General features: G+C 37.9%; 1 protein-coding gene across 1 annotated transcript in view; it reads right to left on the bottom strand.

Moving 5' to 3' along the window:
* Positions 1-5,161: 5,161 nt before the first annotated feature.
* Positions 5,162-12,500, bottom strand: part of LOC122263767 (uncharacterized) — a 25,462-nt gene continuing 18,123 nt past the window's right edge. The window contains exons 8-13 of the mRNA XM_086552623.1: positions 12,109-12,285; positions 9,989-10,114; positions 7,306-7,488; positions 6,849-7,001; positions 6,560-6,694; positions 5,162-5,575 (exon numbers count right to left, since the gene is read on the bottom strand). Coding sequence (XP_086408749.1) covers positions 6,579-6,694; positions 6,849-7,001; positions 7,306-7,488; positions 9,989-10,114; positions 12,109-12,285 — 755 coding nt within the window. The 3' untranslated portion in view covers positions 5,162-5,575; positions 6,560-6,578. The remainder of the gene's footprint in view (positions 5,576-6,559; positions 6,695-6,848; positions 7,002-7,305; positions 7,489-9,988; positions 10,115-12,108; positions 12,286-12,500) is intronic.

Genomic DNA, 12,500 nt, shown 5'->3' on the forward strand with positions numbered 1-12,500 from the left:
GATCGGTGGTGGCACAGCATAAGGTGAAAATATCTGTGAATGTCTAGAGTGCATATGCGATCGAAAAAGAAATAAGAAATTACACAAGTGTTGTAGAAAATTCAAAAAAGAAAGAATACCACAAGAGGGCTAGCCCTTTCAAAGGCAGTGAGATGCCAAAAAGTGCCACAATATAAATGAAGGAAACATTGAGTTATTCCATCTATTATAGTGATTTGCAAGTATAATGCAGTGTGAAAACATCTGAGGATGTCTGATTATATTTCTAACATAAAATCATACCATCCAAGCAAACCAACAGAAAATGAGTCAAATATCACTTAACGCTCCCATAGATGCCACGTTAACACCAGTGCCAAGGGTCAAAGGTGATCAACTACCATCCAACATCTGACCTGAGTAAAATCTATTCCTAGTTCGTGAGTACATTATACTATAGAATCACATATGTTATGTTTTCAGTGTTCATAAATCTAATCATGCAACCATGACTGAATATCAGTCTGGAAAATTATTTGTAATGAAAGCCCAACGGTCAAGGTCACACTAGGACGCCCAAACGGCTTAGGTACCAACTAGTAATTACCTACTTTATATATTTAAACAAATTATAATGCATGGGCACATTATAATTCACGTGCATGTGTGTGCACGTGTGGACGCTGTTATGTACGGGTGCTGAGTGCATGCATATGGGTGTAGACAAACGAATGGAGTATGTCTATAACTGCTTATTTGTATATATATATGCGTCTACATTGTACACTCATGGGCACAATCTATATATAGTAATGAATATAAGTGCGGGCACGGGAGCGCGCATAAACATGCAAACATGCACGTATGTATGATCAAATGTCTATTCTCACATTAGTAGACCGGAAGGTCGTGAGATACATCGGGGGATATAAAGATCTCCTAATAACGTGCGAGACTAACTCAAACGTGTTATTATAGATTAATGGTAGCCTCCGGACTAAAATTACTCCCCCTACCATGCACAAATAAGGCCGACAGGTGGGGGTATCAGGCCATACCCCTCTTAAATATGATTTCCCAGTCAAGACAACGGCCCTCATTCCCTGGTCACAGCGGCAATCAGGATCGTTCTGGAGTAGAGGATGCTAAAAATATCCGGTTAGACCCAGGCCGTGTAAAGATGATGAATTTATGCACATACAATGTAAGGACCCTGAGAACAGAATCTGATCTTTTGACACTGCTTGAGGAACTTTCATTTATTAAATGGGATATTGTAGGACTTTCTGAAGTTAGGAGACTAGGCAAAGAGCAGAAATTACTATATGATGGCCACATTATATTGGTGAGGTAAACCCTTGGATAGCAAACAAGAATCAGGAGTAGGTTTCTTAGTTCACAAGCAACTCGAAAATAATGTTAGGGAATTCTACGGTGTGAGCGAAAGAGTAGTTTCTGTAATACTGAAACTGTACAACAGATATAGCCTAAAAATTATCCAAGTGTATGCTCCTACCAGCAGTCATAGTGATGAGGAGATAGAGAGCTTCTATGAAGATGTACAAGCAGCTACCGATAGAGCAGAAACCCACTTTACCGTGATTATGTGGGATTTTAATGCCAAGATAGGAATAAAGGAAGATGGAGAAACCTCGGTTGGGAAACATGGAATAGGCACCAGAAATGAGAGAGGGCAAAGGCTGATAGAATTCGCTGAAGCTCGATCCCTTAAAATTATGAATACATTCATCCATACCATAGACTGGTCAGAAGTAGAGTAAAATTACAGCTAAGAAGGGAACGAAATAAGCTCATACAGAAGCCTCTCATTAATCTAATCAACGGAATTCAGTATCAACATCTGAAACAAATACTCAGCTCTCGAAGAAGATCTTGACACAGACCAAATGAACAACCAATTCAGTGAGATATTAACGGAAGCTGCACTTGAAATAGGGGGTAAAGACGAAAAAGAAAAGTTCAGTAACCTTCGGTGGAGACAAAAGAACTTATGAAACAGCGTAGGGACATGAAAATAACATCAATCAGAGACAAGATAGAATCAACAGAGCTGACTAAGACGATTAAGAAGAAAGAGGATGTAAGTAAATTTAACATACGAAAAATAAACGAAGCTCTTCTTCCCGGCATCAGCCTTAAGGCAACAAAGAGGAGGCTCGGAATAGGGAAAAAACAAATGTATGCAGTAAAGAAACCCAACGGAGAGGTGACATACAATAAAAAGGAAATTATGAAAGTAATAGAAGACTTCTATCGTGACTTATACCAATCAAACGATTAACCACATGAGACAAACACAACAATTGGAGACGTTCCAAACATAACGGCAGAGGAAGTAAATAGGGTACTAAAAAGCATAAAAAGAGGAAAAACACCAGGAGAAGACGGCATTAGTGTAGATCCTATACAAGATGCAGGAGAGATTGCGGCAGTAAAACTGGCCAGTCTTTACAACAGATGTCTAAGCGTCGGTAAAACTCATGAAGGCCTGGAAAAACACAATAATAATTTTAATACACAAAAAGGGAGACACAAAAGACTTAAAGAATTATCGACCTATAAGCCTCCTCCTTTCAGTAATCTATAAACTGTTCACAAAAATCATCACAGCCCATATCACCGATACATTAGATTCAAAACAACCCAGGGAACAGGCAGGGTTCCGCAGCGGATTCTCAACTACAGACCATATCCACACACTAGCTCAAATAAGGGAGAAAACAAACAAATATAGGAAGCCCCTGTGTATGGCATTCGTAGATTATGAAAAGGCATTCGATTCGGTATAGATATCTGCAGTACTAGATGCAATTCGTAAACAAGGAGTATAGGAAATATACTGCAGATAATTGGAGAATATATATAGAGATGTTACAGCGACCATCAAAATCCACGCAGAAACCAATAAAATACCAATAAAAAAGGGTGTTAGGCAGGGCGACACCATCTCACCGAAGCTGTTTACAGCTTGCTTGGAGGAAATATTCAAGAAGTTAGATTGGAAGGAGAGAGGGATTAAAGTAGGGAATGAGCACTTAAGCAATCTAAGATTTGCAGTTGACTTTGTTCTTTTCGGCGAGTCAGCAGATGAATTACAACAATTAATAAGCGATTTAAATAGATTGGCCTTAAAATTAACATGAAAATGACTTAAGTCATGTTCAACAGTCGAACCCCAGTTAAGCAAATACAAATACAGGGCGAGGTACTAGAAGCACTGAACGAGTATGTATACCTAGGGCAACTCATCCAGTCGAGTACATCCTGCGAAGCCGAGATAAAACGGCAAATCAGGCTAGGTTAAAGTGCCTTCGATACACATAGTAATATATTACGAGGTCGTCTGCCACTATGTCTAAAGAGAAAGATTTTTTACCAATGCGTCCTCCCCGTCATAACATATGGATTAGAGACATGGACTACGACGAAGGCACTCGAGAGGAAATTAGTAAGCGCCCAAAGAGGAATGGAAAGGCTTATGCTAGGAGTTGGCTTAAGAGACAAGAAAAGGGCCACATGGATCAGGCAGCAAACAAAAGTAGAGGATATACTCAAGAGCATCAAGAAGAAAAAGTGGCAGTGGGCTGGACATATATATCGGAGACAGGACAACAGGTGGACAAAGAAAACAACAGAATGGGTAATACACGACACAAAGAGACCCAGGGCAAGACCAATGACTAGATGGCGGGATGAAATAGCGAATTTCGCAGGAGTAAACTGGAATCAGAGGACACAAGACCGGAATGATTGGAAAAGATTGAGAGAGGCCTACGTCCTGCAGTGGAATGATACAGGCTGATGATGATGATGATGACATACACATACATACATACACACTCACACACACACACACACACACACACACACACACACACACACACACACACATATATATATATATATATATATATATATATATATATATATATATATATGCATATATATACATACATATATATACATATATACATACACACACACACATACATTATATATATATGTATATATATATATGTATATATATATTTATACATATATAATTTTATTTGACGGTGGGTAATGCTCCTCTATTCTTTCGATTTTAGCATTTCTGAGAATATTGGTTCCTGCTCTCCATCCTTTCATCCTTCTGAGATGGAAATGTAAAAACTCGGTTTTATTTGGTCAAAATTGGGTCAATATTTTATTCATCTCAAAACGAAATTGAGGTGAAAAGTATCTTTCTAAAATTACAAACCCAGTTCATAATTTCCGAGTGATGATGACGTGGCCCAGGTGATGTCCGCCTCACTTGCCTTACTAAGGTCATGCTGTATTCATTTTTTCATCTTACTTATCATACTCATGTTTATTAATATTGTATAATTATATTACAACGCAAGACTGCAATGACGCTTACGAACTCCCACAAACTTCCACTCCTTAAGTATCTAATCCCCCTTTCTCTAACAATGATCTTGTGTATGTGAATGTATGTATGTACGGTATATGTAAGAGAGACAGCTCTTCATGCGTTACTTTTTATACACCAGTGGCAGCGAAGGTGGTACGGATCGAAAGCATTAAAGGTGACCTTGTGAATGACGTAGAGTAGTGGTATTATTGGTCGATTAAATAATTTCGTGACATATGCAGTATAATATGATTTGCAACATTCCAAATTAACATACGTGAAACATTGTGGTTAAAAATTCGTTTATACCCCAGTTTGATCATTATTTTCGAAATAGCACGAGAAACATGAAATAAAAACAAATACTACCATGAAGATGGCATCACGATAAACTTGTACGTAACGCTTGTTTTGAAATGGTAGGCTATTCCAGTGCTTGAAAGCAATCAGTTTGAATCACTCACCGAACAATCGACGGTACACTGAGTAGGATCATAACGTTTAACATTTTTTTATTTTTGTTGTTGTTGTTCGTGGGTAGTAAATGTAATATCTTAATTTTTGTGTGGAAAATGGCTGTTACTACCTTCAAAATCTGATTTTGCGGGCAGAACAATATACATTTGGCCCTGCATGATATATACTTATATCTGCCTATCTATATTAGGTATGTAGAAATACTGAACATTTCAATAACATACTTGATACCGGAAATTCTACAAGTACTGGTATTGATACTGGATTCAAAGGTGAAAAAAGTGAATGTGATTTTCAGATTTATTACAAGTTACATGCATCATGTTTTCTAGAGATAAGTTTCAGTAATATTAGGCTTCTACCATTATTTGTGGCTATTTAACAGAGGCATGTGTGCGTTTGCTTGTGGTTACATGACATGGCTCATCCGGTACTGAATTTCACCAGCTGTTTAATCTTCTTTTAACTCTTCCACAGTGCACTGATCTATGTTTGTAATATTCTTCAGTATACTATTAAAAAGCTGTGGACCATTCATTAAGAAACTGGATTTGCATTTCCTTTAACTTGGATTTTTGAGCACATGTTCTTTCATATCGGTAAAAAATTGAATGCCTTATTGTATTCTTCCTTCTTATCTCTCACTTGGATTTAGTGTCAAATTTTCAATGATCATCCAATGAAGTGCCTTTCCAGCCATCTCTGTAAACAGAAGAAAGTTTATTTATTTATTTATTTATTCATTCATTTTGGGCTTTCCCAGGTCTCATGGAAGTCCAAGTGTATATTCATGGGCTATTTGCTGAACTTTTTTTTTCTCTATCCTTTCTGATTTTTTTCTAGTGACAAGTTAGCATCACTGGTTATTTCTTATTTAAACTTTTTCTACTCCTCTGTATAGGGGTGATGCTTCCCTCCTTCAGTGTACTCGTGATAATCCCTATGTAAAAAGAAGCTCCTCTATTGTGTTATTGACCTTTTTTTCAGTTCACCTTTAATAACAGGAAGATAGATCGAGACCAAAAGGCAGGCATATAGTCTGAAAGATAGGTAGACAGGAAGATCTTCAGCCAGACAGACATATAGATAAACTACTTACGCACACTCACTGAGCAAGGTGGGAGGCATGAATGATCTTGTCGATGCTAAGCTACCATGCAAACCGAGCTGTGATACAAGGAGGTGCACTTGTCACAAGCTTAGCCTGCACTGCTCAGTATCTCATGGATTGTGCCATTAAACAATCAACTCAGAATGACTCAATATTTTTTTTTTTTCGTTAAGCAGTTCAGATTTATGTTTGCATTTCTTATTTATAGTTTTGACATTTGCAATGCAGTAGCGCATCCTATTTTTTTCAATCATTATTCCTCTGAGCTTGCAAACCGACAAATTGGGTCAAAATGTTTTACATATAGATAGCCACAAACATTTAACATCTTTAATCTCTGCTATTTTCGGGGAATATTTTATTGTTTTGCCTTTATCGGCGGAATAAAGTCAAATCTCCGGAAAGATCGAGAATTTCTTTCACAATTATTTTGACTTTTAACCACATTCCACATATACTATATCACACTCTCTTTCTCTCCCTTTTTCCCTCCCTCTCTCTCTCTCTCTCTCTTTCTCTCTCACATACACACACATACAAACACACACACACCCCAAAGAGTCGCAGTCGCATACCTTTATAGACTTTATATATCTATGTTATCAGGGGATTTTCTGTCACGTTCATCACTTTCGTCGTTGTTATGTTTGTTGCCCTTGATACTGATTCTGGATTCGCCAATGCTGGATTCGTCGCCATGTTCACACATGCTGGAAACAACGGTTTCTTTTAAATCGCTAAAGATTAGGCGAACATCAGATGACGCTGCTGACGCCAACAATGGTTGTCAACATAACTACAGCATCACTGCAGCATTCGCGCATTACAAGCTGATCTAAAACCCAAACGTAAGTTCAAAGTTACCTCGTGGAACCTCCGCGCAACCGAATGACCAAAAGCTCGGGGTCCAGCCTTTGTCATCACTGCCCTGAATATACATGCTGGATGAAGACGTGACTTCGCGGTTGCAGGTGAAGTTCTTTCCAAGACTGGCGCTGACAAGACTACACGAGGTACCTGCAGGCCAAGCACAATTAGCAGGTTGGGGTTGAGGGAAAGGAAATATGGAAAAGGACTTGATGATTCTGGAGAAAATAGAGTATCAAGAATATCCTTGCTTCATTGGCGCATTGCAGCACCGATTACGGAGGTGAGGCGCAACACTCGCCAATTTTGATATTGGCAGTTTGATTGGACTTTTTAAGATTGTCTACCGCATCAACTGCTAATGCCAATTAACACAGATATCCATAATTATACCTGAATATATAGACTTATACTGAACAGTAGCTTGTCCGGAATTGAAACAAAGGAGACATACCATTCATTTCAGGCCGGATAGTAAGATCGTGCCAACGCTGTCTAGCCGAGTTGTTCACCGGGAGCATCTTCCAAACTCCAGGTCCAATTATCCGCAGTCCCGAGGCTGTGGCAGGCCACCAGTAAATCTTGTTGGTCTCTCCCAGGGACAACCGCAGTGAGATCAGCCGCTGAGTGTAACATCCTGCAACGGGATCAGAAGAATCAGTCAAATCATATGTACCGCAGTTAACGTGTGGGATGAATTTTCTTGGTATCAGTACAATATTATTCTCCATTTTCACCGTCCACAGGCAAGGCTTTCCAAATGCCGGATAACGCGCAGCCGCTCAGATTTACTGTCACGGCGATTGGAATTGAAACACGGAATTTGCGAACTTATAAGGTAGAAGTTACCAGATCAGAACCTGGGATTTCAACTGAGCAAGGGTAGCGGTTATAAATACATGAAATATCACTAGCTGGAACTACAAACAGAAAGTAGGGGTCTTTTCTTTAATTGCAATTTGCCCGAGATCGTGTAGAATGTCACAGCAGACCATCCTAATGATCTCTCCATCTATAATCATAATAACCTTTGTTTATTATGATTAGATCAGATCAATTATTAATCGACATACCTTAACTTGCGTAATATGTTACATCTATGATATATATTTTTATATTATCATGATTAATTCCAGTTATGTTTAAAGCAATTACGACAATGACATATGGATTTTTACTATGAATCATTGTAACTGTAGTGAATGTTTCCCTGGCTTCAGGCGGAATATCCCGCAGCCTTCAGGCCGTCTGTTCCCCTGACATCGCTATATTTCTACTTCTCTTTTCCGCCCTGTAAGATGGCTACGGTTTGCTGCTTTATGTCTATGGCTTTTTTAAAATAAGAATAAAGGGTGTTTTAAGTACAAAGTTCAAAATCTACACATACTATCAAAAATGAAAGAAAGGAAAAGTATAAGTGGCCGAAAGGTGCGGTCAGCAGGCGTTTCTCGACAGTCTCTCGTTCAGGTTGAGGTGTCACGGTGACACTTTGGTAGCGAGGAGAAGTCCAGACGAAGGTTCAGGTTAACAGGGTTTTATTCTTGGCAGCTACAGTACAGAATGCCGAGTGCCGTCCCTTGGTGTTCCTTGTCTGGTGAGATTCACCAAGGGGAGCGTTTATATTCGGGCCCGTAGGCTTGTTTGCATGACGTCATGAGAGACCCTACATGACGTCAACGGAGGCCTGGACTACCATATTTGGTTCGGTAGAGTCGGCCTAAGCCGCCTAAGGGACGACACTAGGCATTCTGTACTGTAGCTGCAAAGAATAAAACCCTGTTAACCTGAACCTTCACCGTGACACCTCAACCTGAACGAGAGACTGTCGAGAAACGCCTGCTGACCGCACCTTTCGGCCATTTACAAAGAGTCTTTTCACGAGTGAAGTCAAGAACTTATTACAAAGTAGGAATTTTCATGAGAGGGGATCAATAAAAGTCACACGGAATAACAAAAGGTAGCGTATGCCGCCATTGGAGTGTGCATCTGCAGCAAATTGCATCATGATTTTCTTTCTGGTATCTGGGATGCATATTATTTTGACCTACAATTTTGAAGAAAAAAAGTAGAGGACCCATAATATTACGTTATTGTTACAATTATTATAGGATATTATATGAATACATTTTTTGTTTATACGTTTTTTATGTCTTACTGGTAAGTGAATCCGCCTAAAGTCCAAAGAAAAAGGATAAAGGAATACAAAGATATCTACATGATTTTCTGCGTTTGCCGTTGCAGGATCTGAATGTAATTGCATGGATGTACATTTATGTCTACAGCCTTGAAACACCAACTCTATTTAAAAAAAAAAAAAAAAAACATTTTCTGTCGATATATCTAAGCTACCTTTTATCATTCACAAATGACAAGAAAAAAAATCGTTCGAAAAACATTTTCCCATTTTTCATCATAATAATATGATATTATGAAAATGTAATGAATAAATAATTTCTATATTAATGAATGTCGGCTGAAAACATCCTTCACTTGCGGAATTAATTTCTTAAAGCTAATATAAATATATATATTGACCGGATAATTACTGACCGATGGTAGTGAGTTTGGTCGCATTTTTGTTGAGAAGCGATATGCCGGAAGCATATTATTGTTATCCTTTTTATTTTTATTATTATTCCTATTATCATTATCATCATTACCATCATTATCATTATCATCATCATCACCGTCATTATTATCATTATTATTACAATTATCATTAATATCATTACCATTATCATCCATCATCACCATCACTATTAGTCTCATTATAATCATCAACATCGTCACTACCATCATTATTAAAAAGACTATATTTCTCGGGAGAGAAAAGAGGGGCGATAATTTTCGCTCTTTATATTTTATCGAAAACAATAAATTTTCATCAACTAAAATAAAGGTATATAAAACAAACAAATAAAGTTTCATCATTTTGGGAACCCTCAAAATTATTTTAATTATATATGGCACAACCTAATCTCACTATGCAAATCACGGTCAAGTTAGCTCATTTCATACACATGTAAAAATACCGCCGGTCCAATATTGACGAGAGAGAGGGAATCTTCACAAAAATTCAAAAATAAAACCTGTCTATGTTGCTAAGGAATGGACGAAATAGGCCTGAGATTACTAACCACACGAAGAATTGCCACAGTTCAGCATCCAAGAAGCTGGTCGCTCCGTTTCAACCTCGAGGTACTGCTCAGGCCCGCAACTCTCGTCGGTTCGGAGTGCAGGTGCAGAGACGCAATACCTTGGTCCTGGAACATATATATCTGATTACCAAGATTTACAGAAATACTATAAATTCAATATTCCGTATTAACAGTAAATGTAAAGTATGATACACTATACATTTATGCATCAGTGTCAGATTATCAGTCGTGTTCTAGGAGATTTTCTGCGTGGCGTGGCTATATAATGTCCTTGTGACAATGCCGTGTTCGAAAGCGTGGTACGTCTGTGTCATTTGCTTCAGGTTTACCAACCGTTCCAGAGTCATTATGTTTCGGATGAATGACACTGTTCAAACGACAAATTCATAAGAGAAACTAGTCACAAGTGGCACTAACAAAAGATAGTTCAATTTTGGAAAGAATCAGTTGTTGTGCTTGCTCCCTGTTAAAGATTTGACAACTATTTCACGAACGCATGGTTGGTAATTTAGTCTACGCTACATCGAAACATGGGATGAAAGGGATCGTGAATTTATGTAAAGATCTTCCTTATTTTGTGTGTATATTTACTGAATATATATGCGTACCTTCTATATATAACATATAGATTTAATGTATACATATTTCATATAATTATATGCTTTAACTTGACGTTCCTGACGACTGTTACCATTCATTTAACTTCACTCTCCTTTGAAAAATCCGCCAAAAAGTAAACAAACTCAAAATCAACAGAGAGTCCATGTTTTCCTGAAATGTAATTCAAGTCCGGGACAATTCTGCCAAGTATATTCAATATAGATATTAATTAATATAGATATCAATTTCCGAAGGTATGAAGCTTACACTAAAAATATGCATTTTCCGGCTGGGTAACTATCATGACAAGCCCACCCCATGTCTCGGAGTTTTCAAGATTGTTCCAATACTTTCACCGCAATTACCACGACTTTTTATAGTCACGCTTTTGAAACGAACACGCGCCTCTAGAATACCACTCGCAGCATGTTCATGTCATGTACTGGGCGCGCTAGGGACTTGAAATACGGTTGTAAATATATTGTTACCTTCTGTAAATAAGAAAGTATGGATAGTCCAATTTACTATAAAAGGACTATAACAATTATCATAGCCAATGATAATTGTTGTAGTATCTAAGCATTCTACAATTAGTAATGCAACCCGATCTTGACTATAAACTGATCACATCCTCTTTGGATGTTTTTATGATGGAGGAATAACATTAATTATATTATATATAAAAAGAATCTGTGTATTTGTCTCTCTCTCTCTCTCTCTCTCTCTCTCTCTCTCTCTCTCTCTCTCTCTATATATATATATATATATATATATATATATATATATATATATATAAAGAGAGAGAGAGATCCTTGTAAACACAGACACTAACAATGTGTTTGTTTATGTTTTATAAACTAGATTATATTCTGCACTAAAGAAAGAAAAAATCTTTATTCTACCAAACAGTATCTAAAGTGTCCTTTATTATTTTCACCTGTATCCTATGTATACATTTACTTGCATTCACGAGACTTGTTTGTGTTACATTTAACCACCTACTCACAGAGTCCATTTTCTTTTACTTTTTTTTAGTAGTGTAACATTCCATGTGCTTTCTGTAGAACAAAATAATGTGGGGGTTATTAACTACAATACTCTTTAGCATTGGATGCCGCCACTACAGATTTACAGAATCCGAATTGAATATTTAAATGTATATGTCTAAGCAAGACTTTTCGGTGGAATTATTGCACATCATAAAGAATGATCCCCAATGAAGGATATAATCTTAGTACAGCCTAATCTAATTCCATAGAGTTAATGTTTTGAAGACACTCGAGGACCGTTCTGTGAGCCGCCTGGTTGACTCGGCCAGTCTTCTGGACAAGCCACTTGACACAGTCTGCTCGACGAGTCTCCAGGTGTGCTCTAGGAGTTAGAGACTGACATAGGATTTGCAAATATTAAGTTATTCACTTCATCTTAAGAATTGCGATGCGTTTTGTGATAGCTGTTTCGACAAGGTATGGCTTAATTTTAATTAAAGAAAGACTTACGACCGCTCGTGACGATTTCGTGCCAGGATGAAGAGGATGCATTTAGTTTTTCTCCCAACCATGGCAGTCCAGGGCCCCTGACCGTCAACAAGGCATTGTCCTCTGGCCACCACTTGAGCGTGTGCGGAGTGTCTTCCAAGGGTACCATGAAGCCCAAGACACGAAAGCTTGAACAACCTGTAATGGGAAAGAGATAATGATTGCCTGCCTGCATTAACAACAGTCACGGACCAATTTGCTTCCTAATTTTAGTGGCCGATTTTAACTGTGCAGTAGTAGCCGAAGAAAATTATGTGTTGTTCATTGAACAGTTATTATTCATTTTCGTTACGAGGGTTACTGAAAATGATGATTTATTTTGCATTATGTTTCACTATATATCATGTTCCCAA

The sequence above is a fragment of the Penaeus japonicus genome, unplaced genomic scaffold (assembly GCF_977035675.1).
Source record: "Penaeus japonicus unplaced genomic scaffold, GWHDUDI00000001_assembly GWHDUDI00000027, whole genome shotgun sequence".
NCBI lineage: Eukaryota > Metazoa > Arthropoda > Malacostraca > Decapoda > Penaeidae > Penaeus > Penaeus japonicus.